Below are 27118 nucleotides of genomic sequence, written 5' to 3'. Positions count from 1 at the left end.
AAATTAGTCTCCCCTATGTTCTAAAAGTTTTTAAGGTTTTTTTCACACACAAAAAAATTTAATCTGCTTGGAATTAGTTTGTATCGTGTGACTTAAGGACTCCATTTTTTTTTTTTTTTACTCCCCATTAGGATAGCACGATTTACTGAACAATCTCTCCTTCCAGTCACCTGCAGTGCTACCACTCGTAACACATACCGCCTCTATTCTTTTCCATTACTTTGCTTATCTACAAGATGTTTTTCATTAAAGTTACATAATTTTCTCTGTAAAGAAAATATAAAAATTTCTCTTGTATAATTTTGTTAGGTACTTTGGTTGTTAAAATTAAGTTTTTTGTTTGTGGTTGATTTGGGGAATTATTTTGATCTTATATTTTTTCTTGCTCAACTCTTTTATTTTTATTTTTTATTATATGCCAGCTTTAATTATATGAAGAATGCCAGTTTTGATTATTTTTAATCCTTGAATATTTTATTTTTATGTATTCCTTATATTTCTGCATGTATTTCCTATACCTTTTTTCATTTCAACTTCTATCAGATTTTGAAAGGGTGTTTTCAAGTCTTCGTGATGGTGAACCTTTTGAATATTTTTCAAAAATAATTTTTGTTTTGATTTAGTTTCATATTCTGCTAGTTGTTAAAATGTTCATGAATTTGATATTGTGGTGTAAGATTTTTTATTAAATACATCAATATCTTATTTACATCAGTATCCCATATAAATCTATATCCCATTTAATGCTTTTCATCCATATCCCATTTAATGCTTTTCCATCCTATTATTTTTAGATTTTTCTGTCATTGGTTTTGTTCACATCTGTTGTGGTTTTATTTTCTTATTTTTGAACCCACCTGACAGTCTGTTGGTCTTATTTTGGATAATTTCTTTCATTTGTTTGTTTTTACTATTTGTAATAATTTATGCAGATTGAACTTTTTTTGTGAATTAAATATTTTTGTGGAGTATATCTTTGAGTAATTCTTTCAAAATGGCTTATAATTTGGAAATTTTTCTCTGTCTTCGATTTCTGAAAGTATTTTCCCCCTTATTCTTAAATACTAGAATTCTATGTCTCAAATCACTTTGCTGCAGAAAATTCACAGCATCGTTTTTTGGAGTCTAGGCTTGCAACTGAGAAATCTGAAGTTGATCTGATTTTTGCGTTTTTTTGTTTTGTTTTGTTTTTGTTTTTGACTAGGTTGTCTCATGGAATCTTTTCTTTTTGACATCCTTAGTTCAGAAATTTCATCAGAATGTTTCTCTTGTGATTCCTTTTTCATTATTTCCCCTTTATACTTTGAAGGTACTTCTAACTAAAGAATTGCTCTCAAGCAGTATGTAAATCTTTCAACTCTGTATTTAGGGAGTGTTTGCCTTCCAGGTGTTGGAGGTAACTATCCTAATGCCAGGGGGTTCCCTGAGGTGTTATTTGATTTCTATTTCCTAGGCTGCCTCTGGAAATCACATGTGATTTCTATTTCCTAGGCTGCCTCTGGAAATCACATGTATCAGCTGGGGGTACAAATGGCATCTCCACTCTTCCAAACTGGGTTCATCTGTTTTGTCACCTTACTTTAATTTCCTGGTTGCCACTGTAAAATCACCTCTCTCAGTACCTGCAGCTTATTATTTCAAGATTATACCTACTGTGATAAGCCCTCTAGCTCTCTGAATTTTTTACTGTGTATTTTTGTGTTTTTCAAAATTTTCTTATGATTCTGGCCTTTTGGGCCTCTTTGTTTTCCAGCCCTGTGTGTGTGTGTGTGTGGGGGGGGGTGTTACCATTTTGGTGGGATTTAGGCAGAAAGATACTAATTAATGCATGTTTTCTGTTACTTCCCTTACCTGCAGACCTTTCTAATTTTTTTTCCCTGTTCAAGATTTTTTGTACATATCTTTTTCCTTATTTAAGAACTACACTTTTTGGCTCCCTTGATTTTTTTTTTTTTCTTTCAATCCTAGACCTTGCCAGCTGCCTTAAATAAATGAACCGTTAGTCTCAACAGGGGCTATTTATAGGGGTGTATGAAAGAGGTTAAAGTCAGCCCGACCTCACACCTAGAAAGAACCAACTGGTGAGGACATACAAGTGCTCTGTGGGTGATAGTGAAGACAGGCCTTTCAGCCTTTCTGAGTAATAGGGTTAGATACAGTATTTTAGTCGTATGTAATAACTGGCACTACAAAAGATAAAGATTTCATTCATTCACTAAAAATTAAACATACGAATGCACATTCACATTTTAAAGTCCTTAATTTTTTTTTAGCTTCCAGGAAAAAAGACAACTAAGCTTTGGGTTCCAGATGAAGAAGTTTCTCCCGAGACAATGGTCAAAGTGAGTAATATTCATAGATTTGTTGATTTTAATATATTTAATGTATTCTTATAGGTGTTAAAATTTCTCTTCTTATTGTAGAGATATATGGCTATTAAAATCATTGAGGTTTTTAATACGACATTCGCCCATGTGTTGTGAGAGAATAGGGCAATACTGAGAAACCAAAGGCCTTGAGGGTAGCTACACATAATCCAATTTGTGAAGAAAAAGTTTGAAAGCTGACTCCAAGTTGCTGCTTCTTGATCTCAACCTTTTAATGGCAAAAAGCAGTGCTGGTTTTCTTATATACATTCTCCTGTTCAGTAAAGATGGTTATCCAGGTTTTAAGACTGTTTATCTTTTCTATGAGTTTTGGTAAAATTTAAAAAATTTTTTTTTTAAATTCAACCTATAGTTCCTTGAATGAGAAGTTACACATAAAAGAATGTTCATCACTAGTGTAGAGAGTATAGATTTACTAAAACCATCAATAATCTATCTATAATTGTAGACCTCACCTCAGTCCACTGCCCAAGGTGCGAAGGCCAGGAACCAATATATTAAATACTGCTGTTTTTCTAGTTGTCATTTTTTTATAAATGCTTTCAGGGTGTGTGTGTGTGTGTGTGTGTGTGTGTTTATATTTCATGTATTAATTATCACATTCCAGCTTCAGATTCTGTTTCTGTAGACCTGTAGAGTAGCCCTTCCTTTAGCATTGAATGATGCTTGATATTTGTAAGTTCCAGTATAAACCTGTTCTCTCAGCATTGGTTTCAAGCAGCAGTTCCGTACAGCAGAGCAGTACTAGACCACAAGGCAGGCCACCTGCATTAGACTTCATGCTCACCATATGGCCCAGGAAAGGGATCTTAAGAGTATCTGCCACATGCCACTGTTCAAGACCCACTTAGCCTCAAGAGACTTGAAGCTGTAAAAAGCTAAGATAATATGTGAAAAGGAGATAAAATGCACCCTTCAAAAACGGTTGTTGGCAAACATTAAAGGTTTTAAAGTACTTAGGTACCTCGTAATTATAAAATACAGTACAAATGTGAGGTAGTATAGTCAATCAGACACAAAAGATTGAATACGGTTCACAGTTGAGAACTTAACTTTTCTGTTAGTATGAGTTTACTGTGGATTCTAAAGGGTAGAGTGTATGTTGGGGAAACTTTAAAAAAAATAAAAATAGTTTTTAGTTAAATCATACATTTGTCAATTGCCTGGGGATGAGGCATCTTAAAAATATTCAAAGTTATCTTCATATATGCGGAAAAGAATAATTCTCTTCCTTTTTTTCCTTACGCATCAATTAAAAACATTTTTTCATTTTTTTTAAGGTTGATACAGAATTTCTTTAAAATGCAGGAATGTTTTATTTGTCGATTTGTCTTTTAAATAGATTCAGGCTATTAAAATGATGGTTCGATGGCTACTTGGAATGAAGAATAATCACAGTAAATCAGGAACTTCTACCTTACGATTACTAACAACAATATTGCATAGTGATGGAGACTTGACAGAACAGGGGAAAATTAGGTATGTAATTATTATTTCAGAGTTCTTTGGATTGCACAGAATATCAACCTCTAGTGTAATGAATGGTTCAGTTTCTTTTCAAAAAATAATATTGCTTTGTAGGTATCCATATATTTTATTATAATATACTTTTGTACAGTGCTTATTTCAGAATGGCAGTCACATGTCTGGCGCAGGTACTACTATACGTCGTAATTATTTTAAAAATTATTAACTTATTTGAGTATCTAATGTGAAGATGTTAGTGTACCAATAAGTAACCTGGTGTTTTATATTCTTGTTAATGTCTAAAAGAAAAAGAACAGATTAGGTAGAAGGCAACTTATTGAATCTGTTTCCAGAAGTATAAATATATGCAAATAAAAAAATTTTTCCCAACACATTTTTTGTTTTTGTTTTGTTTGAAAGACGTAGTGTAGTACAGTGTTTGGAAATATAGACACTGGAGCCCAGAATCAAATTGTGACACCACCACTTACTAGCAAGGTGACCTTTAGCAAGTTACTTTAACGTCTCTGTGCCTCAGTTTCCTCATAGAGAATGATTATAACCTATCAATCTAGCTCTTATGATAATTGAATAAGTTAGTATATTTAAGGTATTTAAAACACTGCCTAGCACATAGTAATTAGAAGTATTGATGGTGGTAGTGCTTATTATGTCAGGGCTAGCTAAAATTTAGAAATTGGGCTTCTGTGGAAACACAAGTGCCATTTATTGCTTCTAATTGGTAATAAAAAAATAAGAGGATAACTCTTCCCCACTTAATATTGCTAGCTTAAAGACTTTATTGAGAGAGTATTAAAAAAACGTGACTGCCAGCTGCTTTCTCCCTTTCCATCTTCATTTGTATTTTTCTTGTATATTTTGCTCCTGGTGTACTTTTTGCATAAAACTTTGTGTACCATTCCACACGTACAACTCATCTGTCTGCTTTCTTTTAGTCTAATGAATTGTCTTCACCTTCTCTACTTTTACAATTTGCATATGCCAGTGTTCAGGATTTACGTAATAATGGGAGGGAAAAAATTTCCCTAGTATGAATACATTTTTGCCTCTTAGATTTATTAATTACATTATTTATGTACATATTTAGATCTCATCTCATCTGTTTTTATTCATGGTATTCCTTAAAATTAAATGTGTGCTTGAATTCTGCAAGTGGATGTGAATTACATTGGTTCTGCAGGTTTAAACAAGGCTTTATATAGAAACCTGGTCTTCAGAAACTTAGTTGTAAAGTATTTAATTATAACTATTTCTTTTTATACTAAATAAACTGCAACAAGAAAACATTGGTGGAGTGATTTACCTCAGAACAGCTCTTAGGATGTTACTATAGATGAAATGAAAACCAGCTCTGGGACCTGTGACTTGAGAACACATTAGTGGTGTCATGCATTCAGTCAGTGTTTTTACATAATCCTTAGAGAAAAGAAGGGGCTTAAACCAATTAGATATTAGATCTTGGAAGACTAAGTTACAACTTTCCCTCCTTCCTCCAAGATCCTGTAAGTCATCTAATGTGGAAGGGTTGTTCAAATGTAGTTACTAGTCAAGCCAGTTGCTAATCTGTAAAGTGTGTCCCATTTAGTAGAAGTTTTCTTTCCTTAAACTTAAAGGAGCCTCTTGGTAATACTGGAAAAGTTGAATTCCAGATGAAAATGGTAGTGTTTTATCCACTTACGTGCTTTCATTCTTCTTCTTTTGTACTTAGCACAGTAGTTTCAGTTGACTGATTAGCAAGTTAGAGCATTTTTATGCCTAATATGTAAGCAAACGCATAACAACTAAACAAATAAATTTTTTTCTAGGCTTGGGTGAAAGCTATTTTTGTAGGATGAGAGAATTAAATGACTTTAACACAGACTTACATTCCAGAGAAGAACTCAGTAGTATTAGACACTACCTTCCAAAGTCAGATCAACACAATATGGTGTTCGTTTTGTATCCCTAACTTGTTTTCTGCCCTTTTCTTGGCCAGAGGAATTGTTACAAAATTAGCTATAGAAAGCAGGAATGTTTGTGTGCGGACATTTGGAAATATAATTTATACTCGCTTTTGCTTCTTTTCCAGTAAACCAGACATGTCACGCCTGCGGCTCGCTGCTGGGAGTGCTATTGTGAAGCTGGCGCAGGAACCGTGCTACCATGAAATCATCACGTTGGAACAGTACCAGCTGTGCGCGTTAGCGATCAATGTAAGGAGGGCTGCTCGGAGCAGGAGTCTGCGGGGTCCTGACTGTAGAAGAAACAAGTCCTCCGTGACGTAGAGATACACATCTTAAATGTGTATATCTTGTTTTGAAAATGTTATGGAGGAGAAACATTTCCAAGTTCTAAAACTGTCGTTTGAGTTTTGGGTTGCTAACATGGTACAGTTGATTCTCATTACTTGTAGTACTTCTGTTCCACAGAGTCATTCCAAGCACTGAATTAGCAAATACCGAACCGTTGCTCACGGGACAGATGGGGGGGTTCCTGCAGGTGTCTAGTCACAACCTTTTTATCCATCGGTCAGTGCATGACCTTGTTTGATGTGCGCTTCTGTCTAGAGACACCTTATTTAATGTATAGGTGTTTCCTTAACATTGACCTCACAGCCGACAGCACTGCACCTCATGCCTGAGGGAAGTTTATCTCACACACGGATTTTCTCCAGAAGGCACATCCCAGCCTTCTTGCCCTTAGAAACACTAAATAGCACTTCAACACTCTGCTTGGAAGCTATTTTAAACAAAGTCAGCAACCAAAAGTACAAAAGTGTGAAAAATGTGGCACTACGTAGACCACCAAAAGGACACTCGTTTATAGCACGCGCTGAAACCAGAGGGCAGAGCATGGCCTCGTTCAGCCTCCGCTGGACACATCCCGGCAGCTCACATTTTGGCTGCTCGGTGCATTCACTTGGGAATGACCGTGAAAACGTCACAAGTGCTGATTTTGGGGGTTACAAATGTTAGTGAGTAGGTAAATTCACAAATGCAGAATGTGCACATAATGAGTGTTGAATATATTTAATTTTTCAAAGGAAGAAAAAATATAGAAGTTTATAGTTTTATAATAATGACATTGATTTTAGGTAAAAAGCATTCTTTATTACTCAGTGAGTTAAAATTTCAAATTATTAACAGGGATGTTAAAGGATTCATATTCCAGTCTTGTGGGTTTCATGTTAGAGAAACATAATATTTGAACAATATCACTTTATAAGTTATTGGCATCATTGAGAAAACTAAAGAAAAAGGGCTTCCATAATAGTAAATATGATGTTCCAGTATGAGTTTTTCATTCATAATTTGGTTATTTTACACTTAGTTTTCCTGTTCTTTTTCAGTGTATGTAAGAATTTGGCATTTACTTCAGGGATTGTTGTAAGTTTTCTTTCTATCCCCCTTCTATCTGCTTATTTAAAAATTGCAGCTTATGTGTATCCCTACATAAAAACTATTACCTATTTTTTAATTGTAATTGTTTTGTCAATTTCTGGTTATTTGCAGTCTTTAAAAGTTATTGCAAATCCTGTTGATAATTTGTTTTAGGTTCAGTGTTGTTATTCAGATATTAGACTAAACCATTTGAGAAATGAGATTTTTGAGGAGCCCAGGATTTTCTGGTTTAGTTTTCCCCCTTAATTTTGGAGATAATCTTATTTTGCAAGAAGGTGAAAAATTTTAAAGTATGTGTTAAATTTTGTAGAATAAAACATCCAAAGTGATTATTTTTTTAAATTGGTAATACTTGCATTCTGTTGATTTATCAGATTCTTAGTCAGATATTTCTTAGGGTATTGGTGCTATTAGTATTGAAGTAGAACATTTTTTAAAAAACCAAGAAAATCCGGAAATATGTAAAAAGAGAGACTTTGTTTGAAACTTTGTGTAATAGTATGTGCAAACATGTTAAACTTCCACCATGTGTGAAAATCATTTGCACTTATTAAACTTCTAGAGACTTTCTTTTCTTGCTTTGGAAGTCTGTTGACTGTGGAGCATGAATTAATGGTTAGAAGTTACTTATCAGCATATTCTCACAATTTACAAACATAGGAGGTTACCTTATTTTATTCTAAACCAAACGTTTCCCTAATCCTTTAAACCACATGCCTGTCTCTTATTTTTAAACCTCCAAACGTGTATCTTTGTCTCTCACCCTCTTACCTCTCACACCTCACCACTCGTTTGCCTGCACTGTTTTCCAGAAATGCTCTATTAAAGTCCCTAAATCCAATGACATTGGTCTTCATTGCCCATGTCCTTCCTGCATCATCTGACACAGCTCATTGCAGCTTTATTCTTGAAACTATTTGGTTTCTGTCCCCTTATTTTTGTTGTACTTCTCTGACTACATTTTCTGACTCTTCTCTTTTCCTTGTGAGGCATGTGTTCTATGAGGATCTTTCCATGGCTTTTCCCCTTATACATTCTTCTTTGGCCATCTTATTTTTTATGTAGGTGATTCCTGTACTAGCAACATTAACTTTTTTTAAGCCTTCAGTCCCACTTTTAATGCTAAACAGAATTTTCAAATTTTAATTTTCAATGACTATAAGACTGAATTCATAATATTTCTCAGATCTACTCTTTTCTGACTATAGAGCCTCAATAGCATTAAGTAAATATGACTAGCATTTTTTAGACCTACAAGAAGATTTATATTTGACTATTTGCTTGCCATTGCACCTTATTGCAAAAGGGCAGATAATTCTGTCCTGTGATTTCTATTATATCTTTTTATTCATATCTTCTTAATTATTCTTATTGCTGTAACCATCACTAGCTCTCATGTAGATTATTGTGAGACTTTCTCTATTGTTGATTGAATTTCCGTCTCACGGTTCTGATCATGTTATTCCCCTAGTCAAATATGTATAGCGGCTTATACTCAGAAAAAGTCACATATATTTTACAACTTGCTGTTCAAGCCCTTGTAATATTTGAACTCAAACATACATTTAAAATTCTTGTTTAGTACACTACCCTTTACCTACTCTCAGTTCGGTGAAACCGAACCTTTTTTTTTTTTCTTTCGTGTGCCTGTAGTTTGCTGCCTCTAATTTTTTTTTCACCCTCCCATTTCTACACATCCAAATCCAACCCTTTCTGTAAATCAAGGATCAGACACAATCTTCTGCACAAAACTTGCTCTGATTCTTACAGCTGCTCTCCTTTTGATTTCCTGCGGGTGTTATCTGCAGTCCTCTGATATATACATGCCTTGTGCGGTAGTTATTTATGTGCCTGTGGTTTCTCTGGCGTTGGGTTCTTTAAAAGCAGTATTGTATCTCAGAGACCTTTGTCATGTATTTGAGTAGAAAGTAAATCTGGTGGAAATTCAATAATATGAATCTTAACATTATTTAATAAATTAACAAGGTATTTTTGAATTTGCAATTCAGATTTACTGTGTCAGCCATGTAAATACAAAGATGAGTAAGTCATGGCTTCAGCCCCCCAAGAAGGTAACCTTAGAAAACAGAAAATACAAATTCATATTGATAATAAATGCAGCATACAAAGTAATTGAACTGTTTACAATATTCTAGAAGTAGTCCTAAGGATAATTTGTACCAGAAAAGGCCACTAAATGTAAATTTACTTAAGATGCAGACTACTCAAAATTCAGACTTTATTCATAGTGAGTAGTGAATAAAAGCTTTGATTGGAACTTTGTTTTGGGGAAAAGTATTTTGTAGGATAAGACACCATCTCCTTTTTTAAAAAATACTGAGCCAATTATTGGTATAACCATAACCATGAAAGTATCAAATGTTTGCTTTTTTGAGAGTGTTTTTTCCTGATAAAAATTGTATTATTCTGTCCTTTACACTTAACTTTTATAACGGTCAAAAGGATAATCATCTTTACATAAAGCAAGTAGTTGAAGACTTCTTCCGTTCCCAGGAGCACATCTTTTAAGTCTTTGTTCAGCTGATTCTCTTTTGATGTATATTTTGCGTCATCATCATCAAATTTCTCATCTTTCGTTGTTAACTGTCAGTTGTCTCGCATATGATTTGACAGTTCTTCTCTAACATCATTTTAATGACTTTTTGGAATCCTACTTTTGCCATGATTCACAATTGTCATAATTTGCATTGTGTTACTGGATCCTGAATGACTGGTGAGAGTGACAAAAACATGGTCTTGGTTGAGAATGCACCTAAGTAGGGCAGGGATGTTTGAGTGGAGATGAATTTTTTTAACGAGTGGTCTGTTCACATGTGAATATACTTGTGATATGTTCACTGAATACAGTTTGTAATTCGGTATTTTTATAATACATAATTGATGATGGAGATTCTTCTTCCCCATGGGAGTGGTACTGAGGAAGGCGTGCGTTAACTTGAACCTTGTTTCATTGAATGTGAGGGTAGATAATAGTGTTTCTGGGAAAGCTCGACTACTTTTTACAAAGGTTTTTGGTATTATAAGAAACTGAAGTTTAAATTAAATGAACAAAGATAACATAAAATAAGGATTTAAAGATAAGGACGGCAAGATGTTATAACCTAGGTTTTGAAGAAAAACAAAATGAACATTCTAAGATAGAAGAAATAATGTGCATAAAATTGCAAAAATATGAACTACTCCACACCTTGTTATAATTGGTAGAGGGTAAGGTATAATTTTAAAGGTCTTTGTGTGTCACATGGAAGGTCGCTGTATGTCTCATGTGATTCAAAGGTCATACCGCGCTTTTCCCTGTAGTTTAGAATAAATTCTGATAATCTGTCAGGTACTGTGGTTGGCTTAGAGGCACAAAGCTGAGGAAAGGCATAATTCTTATCTTGAATGGACGAGCACCAATGGGTAAGACAGACATGTTAACTGGCCGATTTAATACTGTGTACTAAATGCGATGCTTGAGACACACAGAAGGCTAGGAGAGCACAGGGGGATGGGAGGTGGAGATTGCAGCTTTCCAGAGGATACAGGAGCTGTTGTGACCATGAGGAGTTGTTAGCTAGGGGACAAAAAGTAATTTTGTGTTTCTCAAATTAATTAGTAACGCTTGCCTTCAAAGTTGTGCATTTTAATTCGAATAGTTTTTTTAAAAAAATAGAACTAAAATATATAAATAGGACAGTTTTATGTTGCTCGGTAAATGAAAAAGCTTACTATGAGATTGTGTTGAAACTTTTTTTTTCATACTTTATTTAAGTTAGGGTGGATTTATATTTACGAGTTTTATCTGTTTTAGAAGCACCATCATTATTTTCTGACACATGTAACTGGTAGTAACTAGGGTCCGGGTAAATACTCCCGCGTAGAAATTAACTTGTCACAATATCTCAGTCTTGTGAGCTGAAGCAATGGTCATGGATAAACTTGCTGCGTTTACCCCTCTGGTTACTGATATAGCAGATTTTGTGTCTGAAGTTATTACTTTTTGCTGCCATGTGGATAACATGTGGGATGGAATAATTGTGTCTTCACAGGATGAGTGCTACCAAGTAAGACAAGTATTTGCTCAGAAACTTCACAAAGGCCTTTCCCGATTGCGGCTTCCCCTCGAATACATGGCAATCTGTGCACTCTGTGCCAAAGACCCTGTGAAAGAGAGAAGAGCTCACGCCAGGCAGTGTCTGGTAAAAAACATAAACGTGCGACGCGAGTATCTGAAGCAGCACGCAGCTGTTAGTGGTGAGCATACTTGAGAAGGAGAAGTCTACTTTCCTGCCTGTCACTTTTGTTTTATAGAACACAAAATGATGTTACTGTTATTTATTATATTCTAATCAACACTCATTGAATAAGAACTTGTTACTATTTTTCAATAATAGCTTTTCCTTTTAAAAGTTCATGTTTAAAATACAAATGTGTGGGTATTTAAATATCAGCCCATTATCTCTGTGTAACTGACAAAATGGCCAAGGGAAACAAGCAGTGACATTGGATGGAGGTACTTTTAATAGAACAGTGAAATGTGTACATTTGTATACATAGTCTAAGTCAGGGGTGTCCAAACTTTTTTTCAACGGTTTTCACCAAGGGCCAAATGCGGTAAAATACACAAACAGCCGGGCCACTCACTCGAGGTGAAGTACGTATTGCCTCACCTGGTTTATGTAAGTAACCTAAATATATTTTTGGAATTTGCTGCGGGCCAATTAACAATGGATTGCGGGCCTCAGTTGGCCCGCGGGCCGCAGTTTGGACACCCCTGGTCTAAGTACTGTCTTTCAGTTTTTAAAAAAATACAGGTCTTTGATCTTTGCTGGTTGGTCTCACCTGTAGCTGAACGTTAATATCAGATGTTTCTGTGCCTATTTTTAATCTGCTCACTTCACCCTATCCACGTTATTAGTTTTTGTGCCTCTCTGACCTCTACAACTTATTTAACAGCATTAAAATCATCCGGTTTTCCAAGTCACAAGAAATATGTTTTCCCCCTTCTCGTTGGTCACCAAATCTTTCATTCTTCCTCTGGCTATTTGGAACATTTCTCCTCAGCTCTCCCAGCCTGCTGTATTTCTCTTGGATTGGTGTATATCCCTGTTGTAAGTGTTTCCCTGCCCCGACCCACCTCCAGCTGTGCCACACAGCTATCAGAATTACCTTTCTAAAGCAGACTGGAGCGTATCACTGACTGCTTGAAATCTGTGCTGGTTCTTCATGGCTCATAGGATCCAGTTGAATCTCACTAACATAGCCCTTTATAGTTCACACTCAGCCTGAGTTTCAAGCTTTCTCTCTAGCACTCCCTCCTATAAATGTCATGCTCCTTGTACTCGGGATTATTTGAAATGTGTTCAGCCATCTATTTTCCCTGTTGTCAACTCTGTCTGGAAATTGCCTCCCCCTTCCAGACAAACAGACAAACAAAACCAACAAGTGTGGTTTGCACCTTTTAAATCCTTTAAAATACATAGTTTTGGTGTTACCACATCACTGGGACCCTCTTTCTTTCTCTTCCTTCCTCATCTTGTTAAAAATGAGTGCTCTGCAGTCAAATCCCACCTCTGCCATTTACCAGTTGTGTTTGGGCATGTTATTTTAACAGTCTGAGCCTTAATTTCCTTATTTGTCGAATTGGTATAATTATACTCATTTCTTAGGGTTGTTATGAGGATTAAACAGTTACGTATATAAAGCACCTGGCGTAATGCATGGTCCAAAGAAGTACTCAGTAGCTGTTAGCTGTTCCTAAGTTAGGGCCCCTTCCACACTGAGGTGTAGCTTCTGTCTCCATTCATGCTTTAGGGCTCTGTCTAGTCTTATTCATCTTTATATTTAAAATAGTAAGCCTGAAAAATTGTAAGCAGTCAATAAATATTTGGTAGAGTTTAATTTGCGTTTCACTGAATTTTGAACCTTGGTACTTTTTTCTTCCATACCTATCTTGAAATGAATGATATTACACACAGACTATTCTCTTTGAGTTCAGCAATAGAAATAGAACTTGGTACCTCATTGACACATATATTATTGTACTCCAGGTTGAACATCTAATTTAAAATTTTATTTTGAAGCTAGGAAATGTAAAAGGATATGTTCAGAATATGCAGCCTAGTCTTTTTAGATAACCTTTATTAAAGTTAGTTAGGGTTACAGTTCTAACCTGTAATGGAATATGCTGATCTCAGTCAAAATACAAAAATCTTTTAAACTATAAAAAATGTTTCTTTTTTACTTAAAATGTCCTAGAAACTCTTAAGTTTGTTCTTTTATATCTATTCTTCTGTTACAGATAGTGTCAAATACTTTTTACTTTGATACTACAAATAGTATCAAAAATCTTTACTCTCTACTGTTGTGCCACACTAACTCTGAAAAATTTACTAGTTTTTCATTTTGCTCAGCAGCTTACAAGGGAATGTTGAACATAGGGCTATTTATAATAAGAAAAATAGATCTTATCTTTCTTAGTCTTAGATATAGTTTGTTGGGGTCACTTTTTTCCCATATGCATTTGAAAACTGAAAGAATTGTCCTGTGACCTCAGCACATGGTGCATTTAATAGGCATTTCAGTATTGGACACGATGGAGGGATGGATGGATGAATAAACTGTTTAATTTGTGGTGTACCTCAACTGGGTACTTCGATATATTTTTCTTCTAGCCGTATTGTGGTACTATTGGGATGCAGGAAACAATAGTATCAGAGAGAGAGAAAGAGCGAGTCAGTAAGATTTGATTTTCTAACCTGGATGTTTTTGTTTTGTTTTTGTTTTATTTCTCTCTCTTTTTTTTTCTTTTTCAGAAAAACTATTGTCTCTTCTACCAGAGTATGTTGTTCCATATACAATTCACCTTTTGGCACATGACCCAGATTATGTCAAAGTACAGGATATTGAACAACTTAAAGATGTTAAAGAGTAAGACTTGTTCCATCCCATTTTCCTGTTTTCTGAAAGTTTTTTTCCCTTTTCCTGCTGATAATGGAATCTCAATTGTAATTAGTTTATTAGATTTCTTTCATTTCTTAGGAATTGAAGGTTCTTTCCCTTATTTGTTCTCTTATTTTTCTTTTTTCATACCACCTCTTCATATTTCATTTCTTACATAATTTCCCAAAACTTAGTATAGCATAATTACTGTATACTGTTCTATTTTTCTACCAGTCTGGCATTTCTTTTCTATTGAAGCAATCCATTAAAAGTTTCCATTCCAGTTCTTTTCCTACCTTCTTCTAAAACTCTGTATAGATTTTCATGTGGAGTGAAGTAATACTCTCCTGTATTCACACAATAAACACACACTTTCTATGCAGTAACTTATCTTCCTCCATAAGAACTAGAAAATGGTCCAATTTAATAATAGGCCAAGTTGATAACAAGGGACCACTCTCACTTACTACTTCACTGATTTTCTAAATAAAGTTCATTACGGTTGTAATTTTTTCAGAGATTATTATTGAGAGGCCAGAAAAGCATATGTGTCTAGGTGTGGAATAGAGGACTATAATGATATTTAGAGAAATTTTTATAAGATAAGTATAGTTCTTTAAATAAGTTTGAGACCCTGGTCCTTTTTCTGTTACAATAAAGGATGACTTTGTGATTTTAAATAAATTAATTTATTATGCCTTTAGCTTTCTATTAAAGGAAAATAATTCTTGATTTCTTAATTCATAGAAATATTTTAAAGTTAAATATTTGAGATGCTTCAAGAAAATAAAATCAAATTACTAATAACTTGGCACAGTTTCTGTTTTTTAAAAATAAGCAATTAGGTCTCCCAAAATGAATTCTATGTTAAAGTAATTATAACTAATGAAAACTTCTAACAACCCCTTTTCCAGAGACAGTTGAAATTTGGAACAGATAAAATATTCTTTAGAATTTACTCAACATTTTTGGTTGTATCTCTAAATTGTCCCTGTACAGCCATGAGTAGCTCCAGTCTATGAGACAGCCACTCCAGAAGGATTTATTCTATACCTGAGATCCTGAAGGTTATTTTTTTCCTTTCTAGAAGGATACCTTGCTTAGCATTTCTCTCTTCTTCTGCCATTGCTTTTTTTCTGTGTGCTACAACTCTGTCCCATTTGGTCTGTATACAGAGACAAAGCACTTTTGTTTTTTTCTTAAATACTAGAATTTTTTTTTGTAATTAACATTAAAACGGAGCTAACTTTAGAACTAAAACTTTCTTGTAATTTTTCCCTCTTTAAGCAAAGACAGTGTGTGTAGTTGTCAGCCATGACTTTTTCCTCTCTAATTTACTGATGAAGATTCTTAACTATTAAGTAAGGTAGTTATGTTTTCTTGAAGACTTCCAATTGGGACTATAGTCAGTCTTGAGTATTTGAGGCTTCACTTTATTCATGGCCCAGTTTATTCCTTTAAGCAGTCTTCCCTTCCTGTCACAGCCAGAAGTTAAGATCACTTCATTCTTTCCACCATTTATTTCTTTTTAACCTTCCTCCCTGGGAAAATTAGTGAGACTTTGAGAAGGGTTCTTATGAACTCAAACGTACATGGCTGATGTGTTGGGATATGTATGTGTAACGTATCTTTTTTTCTCTGTTGACTTATAGCTGTTTTCTTTTTAATTTTTTCCGCTCCCGGAGTTCATTATATTTATATTTAGAATTACTGTATCTGTACTTAACAACCAATTTTTCTTTCTGTTTCTCTTTCTTTTTTGTTTTTTTCTTAGATGTCTGTGGTTCGTTTTAGAAATATTAATGGCTAAAAATGAAAATAACAGCCATGCATTTATCAGAAAGATGGTAGAAAATATTAAACAAACAAAGGATGCCCAAGGACCAGATGACACAAAAATGAATGAAGTATGTAATTCTTTGTAAATAGTTATGATTCCATGTCGATTTAAGCATTTGAATGTAGCGGATGGAACATCTATAGTATTTGTAGATAATGTCAAATATTATCTTTTCTATTAGTAGTAAATAATTAATAGTATTTCTGTTAGTCGTAATTAAACTTACTAATATAGAATTGCTAGTATAGAATTAGTAGTAATACTGTTGCTAGTAAACTAATGAAACCAGTGGTGTGAGCATTTTAACTTAGCACTACTGTACTGAAAACTGCATACTGAAAGCATGTTCTGGAACTACTCCTAATGCAGAGACTAGGATGCCCACTTAAGCAGCTTGTTTTCCTCGTGCCGTTACAGAAACTGTATACTGTGTGTGATGTTGCCATGAACATCATCATGTCCAAGAGCACCACGTACAGTTTGGAATCTCCTAAAGACCCAGTCCTGCCAGCTCGTTTTTTCACCCAGCCTGACAAGGTAGTTATTTGAGAATTTTTCGTGTAAGTTGAACTAAAACGTCTAAGCACTAGATTGTGGGAAGGTCATGAAGAATCAGGATCAAGAGCCGGCCTACTACGAATGTGATGGGCAGAGCGCCTCAAGGCCAGAATACGGGCCAACCTGGAGGGCACGAGCAAGGTCAAGGTTAGTTAGCAGGACCTAGAGTTGTGCTCAGTGTTCTGCCGGTCTACGGGCACAGGCAGAAAGGTGGGTAAAGCGCATGGATCTGGGTTAGTGGCTGTTGACCCAAAATGGGGAAGGGAGGGGAGTGCTGACAGCAGTTACAAGGCCTTCACTGAGACTTACAACTGGTGTGAGGACACAAGCAGAGAACTGACGCAGGCCCAAGACCCTGGTAATGCGACAGGAATGTTCCCACTATCGTAAAACTCAAGTATTGTAGGAGATGTCAAAGGTTTTCCAGAATCTCCCTTAGACTATCATAATATACCTAGGCCTATTGAGTAACTGCGCGTACAGAAACCGCCACTACCTTCTTTTTTTCTTTTTTTAGCAAAATACCAGTTAAGATCTTACTAGTGTATAGAAATTTGGAGCAGCCTTGTAGATTCGCCCAGTAACTAAAAACAGCTGTCTGCTTGTAAGCATTCGCCTGCTGTGTTTCAGATGGCAGGAGTGTATGTGGTCTCTTCTGTGGAGTTATTACGGAAGCATGTGCTTTCTGACGCACTCTTAGACTCTAGCATGTTAGAACTTGAATATGTTTCGTTAATATTGGAGTTGGTACAAGGTTAGTTTAAGCTTATAGTATTTGAAATCAGTGACTGGAAATTTGTGTTTCAACTGATTATTTGGTTTAAATAAATATGTATTTTATTATGTACTTTAAAACAAAAGCTGCACTATGCTTTGTTGGCTTTTGAACCTCCTCACAGATACAGTGTTTCAGTATTCACCGACTACATCTTTTTCCCTTGCTTGTAGAACTTCAGTAACACCAAAAATTACCTGCCTCCAGAAATGAAATCATTTTTCACTCCTGGAAAAGTACGTTTTGAGAATCGTTTTAATTCTTATGCGGTAGTTTATTTTAGTGTGATTATTGGCATAATTATGTTATTTTGTATTTCTTTAAGAATTGGTATATCTAAAGTTATACTATTAAATATCTTCCATTTACTAGTAAGAGATAGTTATATTTACTATGTAGATGTAAGCTAAAATACATGGACTTATTTTTTTAGCTTATTATAAAGCTCTAGGGACTTTGATCCTTAATTATCTTATCCTGTAGTATCAAGGTATAACTCTTAAAAGGCATTTGCTGATGTCCTTCCATAGCAAGAGTCTAATTGTCTATTTTCCTTGTTGACTATACGTTTTTTTCTCACTTTCTGTGTAAGCCTTTTTGTCCAAATAACTAAGAAACTTGACTCTTAGGCTGTCTGTACAGTTTTTAATTCATTCAACTGACATTTATCATTCTATTTTGCTTAAGGATAGGCACAATTTTCTTGATTTGTATTGTAAATACTTTGCTAGAGACGGTATTAATAGTTCTTTACATGTAAATGTCTTTGGGCTTTAATCAAATAGAAAGAGACATGCGTTTTTCCTTTCAGCCTAAAACAACCAATGTTCTGGGAGCGGTTAATAAGCCGCTCTCGTCAGCAGGCAAACAGTCCCAGACAAAGTCGTCCAGGATGGAAACGGTCAGCAATGCCAGCAGCAGCTCAAACCCAAGCTCTCCGGGAAGAATAAAGGGGAGGTACGTACATAAGAACTATCAGCCTTTTGTAAATGTAAGGATTATATTTACGGATCCCAACAAGGCTATGAGAACTAAAATAACTCAAAATATCTAACCTCAGTGAGTGGAAATCAGTGCATACCATTTCATATCAGTGGCCATTTACAAGTTCGTGTGAATTTGCTTGCTCAGGTAGGTACTCCATCTAGCCTTCCATATTCTAGCTTGTGGGGGTAATCTAATTTCCATTGTCTATCAATTGTAACACTTAAATGATGGTACATCTATACAGTGGAATACACAATCATTAAAAATGATGAGGTAGGAGCTAGTATGAAGAATTTCTACGATACATTGTTAAGTGAAAAGGCAAATAGAACAGTATTGCAGTGTTTGAGTTTTTAAAAAGGATCTGTATTCCCATTTGCTGTATATGCATAAAGTTTCGGTAAGAATACATCACATCTTACTGGCGATCCAGTGCAGGATGGAGATCATTTTATACTTTTTGGTATGGTTTAAGTTTCTTTTTACCATGAACATGTATAAACTTTTTTGGTTGTTTAAAAATAGTTTTTAAAATGTACTTTTAAATCATGCTCTCTAGGAAATGTTTTTCTTTTTAAGAAGAAAAGGAAACACATTTCACTGTCTCATTTTAGCATAGTGCTTAGTACAACATTGGTTAGCAACACAGACTTGTACAGGCTAAGCTGCCACTGTTTATTGGTTTTGTTAAGCTACTCTGAAAGACTGTGTTGACTTTTGCATTGTTCATAACGAATTAGTAGAGAAGGGAGGAGACATTCTAAAATAGCTTATTAATTTCCTTGTAATGAATAAATTGTTGAATAGTACATAATACAATAGAAATAGAACCAAAATTATGTCTATAGCTCTTGTTTACTCGAGATTCCTATATTAATGCATATTAACAGCTAATACCTAAGTGACCCTTCAGCCATATCATGTACACGTTTTCTAGTGGACATTCTCATACCAGAACATGACCAGAATATTTCCTAAATTACTGGTTTTTCTCCTTGAATTCCTGGTTAGAATCAAAGATGATCTAATTCACCCAAGTCATCTAAGCTAAGAGCTTCAAAATTGTCTTTGACTCTCTCCATGCTAGGTTCTGCCAGTTATTTTTCTCTACAATGTTTTATACTTCTCTTTTTCACTATCATTTCATTCATTCCCTTTCTTTAGTTATTATAGTATTTGGCTGTTTCCTGTCCTTATTCTTCTGGCTATGTAGATCATATCACTGCTAGAGAAGTTCTTTAAATGTTTCTGGTTTCAGGTTATTTCCATTGCTCAGAAATCTTAATTGGCTCCCTTGTTTGCTTTCAAGACAATTGTTGTTTTACCCTGTCTTCATCTCCCATTGTTATTCAAAACAAATGACACCTACTTTCCCTACTATTTCGTCATACTTTGGTTAAACTTTCTTTCAGACTTTGACTAGACTATTTTGTCACTTTTTTCTCCAAATTCCCTCTGTTCGCTAGGATTTTCTAAGAGAATGAGCCAGCTTGGTTGGAGAGTAGGAATGAGAGAGGTAATGGCAAGAGGTGAAGTTGAGAGGTAGCCAGGTGATGTTTGGACTTGTGAGTAATGTAAGGAATTTGGATTTAATTTTTAAGTACAACTAGAAGGTATTGTTGTGGAATCTAGTGATCTAATTTGTGCTTTTAAAAGATTGCCCTGATTATTTGTGGAGCTAGAATTGAGTTAGAGAACCTGAGTAGGAGTCAGCTAATAGTAATATAGGAAAGGGATGAAGAGGAAGGAAGATGGTAGGTACATAAATTTGGGATTTATTTTCTCACTAGATCCAAATAGTCTTGCTAATGGATTAGATGTGAACAGTTAAGGAAAGGAGGGTGTAAGGATGTGTCCTGGGTTTTTTTGCCTGAATTCCACTATAGATGGTCGTGCCGTTTACTGAGATGTAGGATCCTGGACTGGGGGTGTTGGGAAGGTGGGGAAAAGAAGAACATCCAACTGTTCTGGCTGTCTTAAAATTTAGATGCCTATTAGAAATTCAAGTGACTGGGCAACTGGATATGTGAGTCTCTAGAACTCAAGGCAGCTTCTGAGCCAGAGACTGAAATTCAGGATTCAGTGATGTTTACATGGTTTTTTAAAACCAAATAAGGATGAGATCACTGATGACAGAAGACTGAGCCTTTGTACCAGTGCATGAGAGCAAGTGTGTTTTGGGTGCCTAGTCCATGCCAGGCACTGATCCAAGTGCTGTAGTGTACATTGGTAAGTAAAATTGATAGAGGATCCATGCTTACTTTCTAGCAGGGGAAGGTAGTCAGCAGGTAGTAAACATCATAACTTTAGCATATTAGAGGGTGTTAAGTGTGAGAAGAAAAAATGGAATGGGGATAAGGGAGAGGCAGGGGACAGGGCAAACTGTAATGTAGATCAATACAACTTCCCAGCAAGAAAAGGTTTAGTTTGCTTTACGTTCCCACTCAAAGATAGGATTTAGGTTTTAGAAAGATTGAAGAAGAAAATTAAATTTGTGATTTTCGATTTTCCTGTTTTGTTAAATGTATTTCATTGCTTGTTGATTTGGTGCTAAATAATGATCGTATAAAATCAATACTTTTTTGACTAGAATGAACCTTTTTTTTCATAAAGCTATAAAGCTACACTAGAGAACAGAAGAAGTTTTTAAGGTTATTTGATTATAATAACAATTACAAATGTTTATATTGAAAGGCTTGATAGTTCTGAAATGGATCACAGTGAAAATGAAGATTACACAATGTCTTCACCTTTGCCGGGAAAAAAAAGTGACAAGAGAGACGACTCTGACCTTGTAAGGGTGAGCTATTTGGTTTGCTTTTATCATTATAATAATAATGATTACTATTATTTCACTGTGTAAGTAATTTTTACACTGAAACCAGTTGATATTACGCTCACATTTGACATGATTTTCTTTGAAAGGTTTTAATCACAAATTTAAGTTTATAATTATCGTTGACCATGTAATTTAAGTATATTGAATTTCTTGTATTTTTTTGTCATTCTAATAAGTAATTTTGATTCTTTAGGACTTTGGAATCAAACATACCAATTCCATACTCAGAACTGCTTGTTTTTTGTTTCGTTTTGTTTTTTTTTTAAACATAATAAGCTTACACTTAGCCTTAGAGAAAGGGAATAGAATGAGGGTCCTGAAAGGCTTCTCCATTTTAGTTGATTTCTTGAGCCTTTAATTACTTTAAATAAGCTTCTAATAAAGGTAGGAAATGCTACAGTCCTCATAAAGTCCTTTTTTCGTTTTTAAATCTTAATAACAGTGATAGCTTGTATGGTAGACACTATTTGTAAATGTCATTTGAAGACAAATTTGGTAGTTTTGGTGCAGCTACAGAATACAGTTATGTATTCCAGCAAAACCTGATGGCCTTAATAACTGGGCACATTTTGACTTTCTAGATTAGCTGTAAACACTTCTTAAGTAACTAATTAAGTTTTCTGAATTAGTATCTTGATCTGTAAAATATGGTTGCTTCCCTCGTAAGGTTTATCAGAATAAATGAATTAGCCCAAATGAATTGTTGTTGCTGCTGTTGTATTGTCATAAAGATTAATATGTTTGATTAATGATTACCATAATAATAAAGTTAATGTGTTTGATTTTGCTCAATTAATAGAGGTGGAAGGTTATTAATAAAATAATTACTTTTGCTTTCTCTAAACTAGCACTGCCCTTTCTGTCTTCCACTGGCCCAACATTGTATAGCCCAAGAAGTTTATTTTCAGTTGTTTTCAGGTTTCTCTGGTAATTTATTTTGCCAGATTGTTTCTTTCCACTTAAGGAAAATTATAATTCTAAAATTCTTACTAAATCCTTACTATCTGTGCTGTAAATTCTGACTTTTATTGGCTGTTTAAAAATTTCACCCAAGCAGAATTAAAAATTTATCGCTTAGCCAGAAAGGAATGCTGTTATCTGGATTTGTAGAAGAGAATCCTTGAATTGGAAAAGGTTTATGTCTTCTAGTCCTACTTCTCACTTAGTGCAAAAAACTTCATTATCATTTATGAGAGTTGGGTACCACATGCTTGAAAATGCTTTACATGGGAGCTTATAGTTTCTCCCATTTGTTGGAAACATCAGCTAGGCCACCCACACCCACACACTGGCACTCCCCCACAATTTGGGAAACATTGTTTTGATTCTTAATAGCCTATAAATTCCATATCTGCTTTTACCTTATGGAACAATGCAGAATAGTTTCTATTTTTTGTAGAACAGTTTTGAATTTCTGAGCCTTTGAGGTTTATCTATGATATAAAGAAGGCCTTTCATTTTCAGAAGTACTAGAAGAGCCTTATTAATATAGTTTCAACTGAAGTATCCTCAAAGAGGTGAGCATTATGAGACAGAAGTTTAATTTAAAGACCAATAAACTATAGTGAAAGAGCACTGCCTGTTACGATGAAAGGGGACTGTCTTCTTTGCCTACTACCAGCTTCACATTAACATTTCACTGCAAAGAAATTATTCTCCATATACATTTATGTTCAAATTTTAGTTTTACAAGAAACATATTTTCCACATTTCCTGTTCCTAACATCAGTTTTATACTCCCTCTGTTCTTAAAACAATGCAGTGCAAAATGAAAAAGAAATTAGAGACTGTAATTTAGGAAACTAAATTACTTTATGGTATTTTCAAGAAAGCAGCATCGGTTTCCTGTTTACCAGCAACCTTTTCCAAAGCATCAAGGAATGCAGCCACTCCTTCAGATCTTTGAACATCAAAATGAATTATAGCATTTAAAATTAGAGGTGGCACTTTAAATTTAGTTCTAATTTAATATTTCTTTTATCTTCCTACTGTGTTTCCCTGAAAATAAGACCTAGCCAGGCAATCAGCTCTGATGCGTCTTTTGGAGCAAAAATTAATATAAGACCCGGTCTTATTTTACTATAAGACCGAGTATGATATGAGATATGATATATGATATGATATGATATATGATATAGTAATACAATGTAATATAATAATATAATGAAATATGCCAGGTCTTATATTAATTTCTGCTCTAAGAGACGCATTAGAGTTGATTGTCCAGCTAGGTCTTATTTTCGGGGAAACACGGTATCTCTGAGGAATGACAGTTAATGTTTTAAGTTATGTACAAAACCTAAATAAATACTAACAAATCAAAACCAGTCATTTATAAATTTTTTTTTAATTTTTTTTTATGGAATGTAAGGATAATTTAATGCTAAAAAAATCTTTTAATATATTATAGCATATCAATATACCAAATGAGAAAAATATTAACAAGATAACCATGCCAAAAAAGACACAGATATTCAAATATGTACTCTTAATAGATTACTATCTGAAGAATACAGCCTTAACATGCTAAAAGTTTTGTCTGTTAAATTGGTAGTGAATGATTTAGTCAAAGTTATTCTTTTTAAAGTCAAAATACTTGGAGCATTCTTATTAAAAATCAGGAACAAAACAAGCAAACAGCTGTCACTATTGTTTAAAATTGTTCTAGAATATTTGACCATTTCAGGAAGACATGAAGTAGGAGTCAAAGGTATGACAAGGACAAAGAAGAGACAAATTCTATTTTTGTTCTCTTGGAAAAATAAGAGAAGCAATCAAAAAACTAGGAATTTAGCATGGTAGCCATATATCTGTGTGTGTGTGTGTGTGTGTGTGTGTATATATATATGTATGTATGTATGTAACTTTGCTGATTTTACTTTATATCAGGTATACATTTGGAAAGGGGATTGACTTCGTAATAACCACTGCAACAATAAAATTAGATAGGTTAGGTTAAGTTAGGATGGATGGATGGATGGATAGATAGATATAAACATAACCTTCAAAAGAAATAGTGGGAACCTATGTGGATAAAATATCAAAAGTGGAAACATGGAGGACTTGAAGAGAGAGAAAGGACATGCAAAGGACATGCCATGTTCCTTCATAGGAAAAATGAATTAAAAAGATGGCAGTTTTTTCTAAATGACTATACAATTGTAAAATTCAGTGTGATTTTAAGTCCACGTGGCAGAATAAATGGATTTTAAAAAGAGGCATAATAAGGATAAGTTCAGCCCAACAAGACACAAACATACTTAGTTATAATTAGTAAAATATTGTGCTGCTGTTCCAATAGCCCATAAACATTATTTTTTAAAACATAATATAGAATAAGGGAAGCATTACAAAATCAGTGATTTTGAAATAATTGAATGTCTCTTTGGGGTTGGGAATAGAGAAACATAGTTTAGAACCTCATCTCACATCCTATTCTAAAACAAGATAAAATAATATCTTAGTCTGCTCAGGCTGCCATAACAAAATACCATAGACTGGGTAGCTTAAACAACAGAAATTAATTTTCTCACATTTCTGGAGGTTGGAAAATTCAAGATCAAAGTGCTGACTGATTCTGATCCTGGTAAGCACTCTCTTGGTTAGCAGATGGCCACCTTCTTGCCTTGTCCTCACATAGCGGGGAGAGAGAGAGCTCTCTGGTGTCTCTTCCAAGGGCACTAATCCCATCGCGAGGGCCCCACCCTCATGACCTCATCTCAACTCAAGTACCTGGTAAAGGCCCTCTGTCCCGATACCATCACATTAGGGATTCTGACTTTAACCTATGGATTTTGTGGACAGACAATTCAGTCCATAACAAATAGGAAATAAAATTTTAAAATATGCAAAAATGTAGAAAAATGTACAATAAAATACTTAAGACTCCAGTAAACAAACGGATAAGGGGCATAATACCAATGACATAATTATAATTAGGCAGTTCACAGACCTGAAATACAAGTGGCTAATTAAACATATTAAAAAATTATAGGTAATCAGATAATTCTTTTTCACTAATTTGTAAGACTATAATTTGGTACAAACTTTTTGGAAGTTAACTTATTAAAAACTTAGGTATTTCTGTGTTGTATGTACATGTGTGTATGAAGAGCATTATACATCTTCATACATACTATTCTTGGCTTCTTTGGAGAATTTCCTCAGTATGTGTTGGTAAATCATAAATTCTCTGAATGTAGACTAGGATTTTATTTTAAATTTGAAAGTCACTGATTTTTAAATTATTTTTGTTAACTAGTTGTACTTGGGAAGAAGCAGGATCTTTGATTCAGAAATGTGTTCAATATTTTTAATAAATGATGAATAAGTGACTTTTTGCAACTTTTATTTACAAAGTAAAAAGTTCTTTTATGATATGTAAAACATATAACAGTTGATATTTTATGTTTTACTATGTATACTGTATGGTAAAATTAGAATGAGTTAAATTTAGTGTTAAAGCATATCCATTATACTTTAGTATAGTTCTCCATTATTCAAGCATTGAGTTTAGAATGTTCTTTTTAGCTCTTCACTAAAATTTATAATTTAATAAAACACTGATTTTTGAGAGGTTTCCATTTGCGGCTCTCTAGCTTAAGTAATAATAAAGAATTACCCTCTTACCCCAGAGAATTTTTTTAAATTAAAAAACTATTAATAAAAGCAAGTAAGTAGTTATGGTTCTGATGTATTTAAGAACTATACTTTAAGTACATTTTTATGACAGAAGTGGATAACAGATTTTTTGTTTGATTCTTAATATGTATACTAACAATTTTATATTTAAAATTGTGATTTTTATCCCTAGTCTGAATTGGAGAAACCTAGAAGCCGGAAAAAGACACCTGCCCCAGATTCGGAAGAGAAATTAGGTATGGATGACCTGACTAAGTTGGTCCAGGAACAGAAACCTAAAGGCAGTCAACGTGGACGGAAAAGAGGCCATACAGCTTCCGAGTCAGAGGAACAGCAGTGGCCTGAGGAAAAGAGGCTCAAAGAAGATGTGTTAGAAAATGAGGATGAACAGAATAGTCCACCAAAAAAAGGTAAAAGAGGCCGACCACCGAAACCTCTTGGTGGTGGGGGTGCACCAAAAGAAGAGCCACCAATGAAACCTTCTAAAAAAGGAAGCAAAAAAAAATCTGGACCTTCAGTAGCTGAAGAAGAGGAAGAAGAAGAGAGACAAAGTGGAAACACAGAACAGAAGTCCAAAAGTAAACAGCACCGACCATCACGGAGGGCACAGCAGAGGTAAGAGTGTGTAACTGTAAAGTGCATGTATTTGTTCCTCTCGTATAAGTCAGAATTTGACACTGTCCACATTTGGGTCTTCCCCAAAGCAGAGCAGAGTCTCCTGAAACTAGTGCAGTTGAGCCCACACAGTCCATCCCACAGAAAGGACGAGGAAGACCATCAAAAACGCCATCACCATCACAACCAAAAAAAAATGTGTAAGTTGTAAATAATATTAAATTTTAAACCAATTTCAAATTACTTTGCAAAAGTTTATAAATTTTAAAATATACATAGGGCTGCATTTAAACCCCATCTATTTAGCCCCATCACACTAGGTAAGATAAAATTTTCATAAACTTACCTAGGTGATTGGTATTCCAATTAACCCTCTGGTAATAATTTGTACAGGTTTTAGGCAAATCGTTCATGAATACCAAGTAGTTGATTATTTCCAGAACAGATTTTATGGTGCCGAAAGAAATGATAAGGTATTTTTAATCACAGCATATTGATCAGGATGCCTTGGCATTCATTTCACACTACAGTTTTTCTTCATGTCTCTCCTCAGCAACTTTTTAAATAATAGCTTTTACACTTTTGCTTTTGCTTTCATTCTTTGAATTGTGTAGGGAAGTAACAGGCATCGTTTTTCTTAAATCACATCCAAAGAAATCATCA

The 27118-nt window shown here is 34.5% G+C and overlaps 1 protein-coding gene across 1 annotated transcript in view; it reads left to right on the top strand.

The window, feature by feature from the left end:
- The window catches only part of PDS5B (PDS5 cohesin associated factor B), a 162059-nt gene that overhangs the window by 128177 nt on the left and 6764 nt on the right, over positions 1-27118 (top strand). The window contains exons 22-33 of the mRNA XM_033104721.1: positions 2274-2342; positions 3730-3866; positions 5944-6067; positions 11308-11512; positions 14074-14188; positions 15975-16107; positions 16458-16577; positions 17547-17609; positions 18185-18330; positions 21055-21160; positions 26013-26455; positions 26545-26655. Of these exons, the coding sequence (XP_032960612.1) occupies positions 2274-2342; positions 3730-3866; positions 5944-6067; positions 11308-11512; positions 14074-14188; positions 15975-16107; positions 16458-16577; positions 17547-17609; positions 18185-18330; positions 21055-21160; positions 26013-26455; positions 26545-26655 (1772 nt within the window). The remainder of the gene's footprint in view (positions 1-2273; positions 2343-3729; positions 3867-5943; positions 6068-11307; positions 11513-14073; positions 14189-15974; positions 16108-16457; positions 16578-17546; positions 17610-18184; positions 18331-21054; positions 21161-26012; positions 26456-26544; positions 26656-27118) is intronic.

The sequence above is a fragment of the Rhinolophus ferrumequinum genome, chromosome 4, assembly GCF_004115265.2.
Source record: "Rhinolophus ferrumequinum isolate MPI-CBG mRhiFer1 chromosome 4, mRhiFer1_v1.p, whole genome shotgun sequence".
NCBI classification, from domain to species: domain Eukaryota; kingdom Metazoa; phylum Chordata; class Mammalia; order Chiroptera; family Rhinolophidae; genus Rhinolophus; species Rhinolophus ferrumequinum.
The sequence above is the reverse complement of the archived record's forward strand: the minus strand, read 5'-3'. Positions and strand labels throughout refer to the sequence as shown.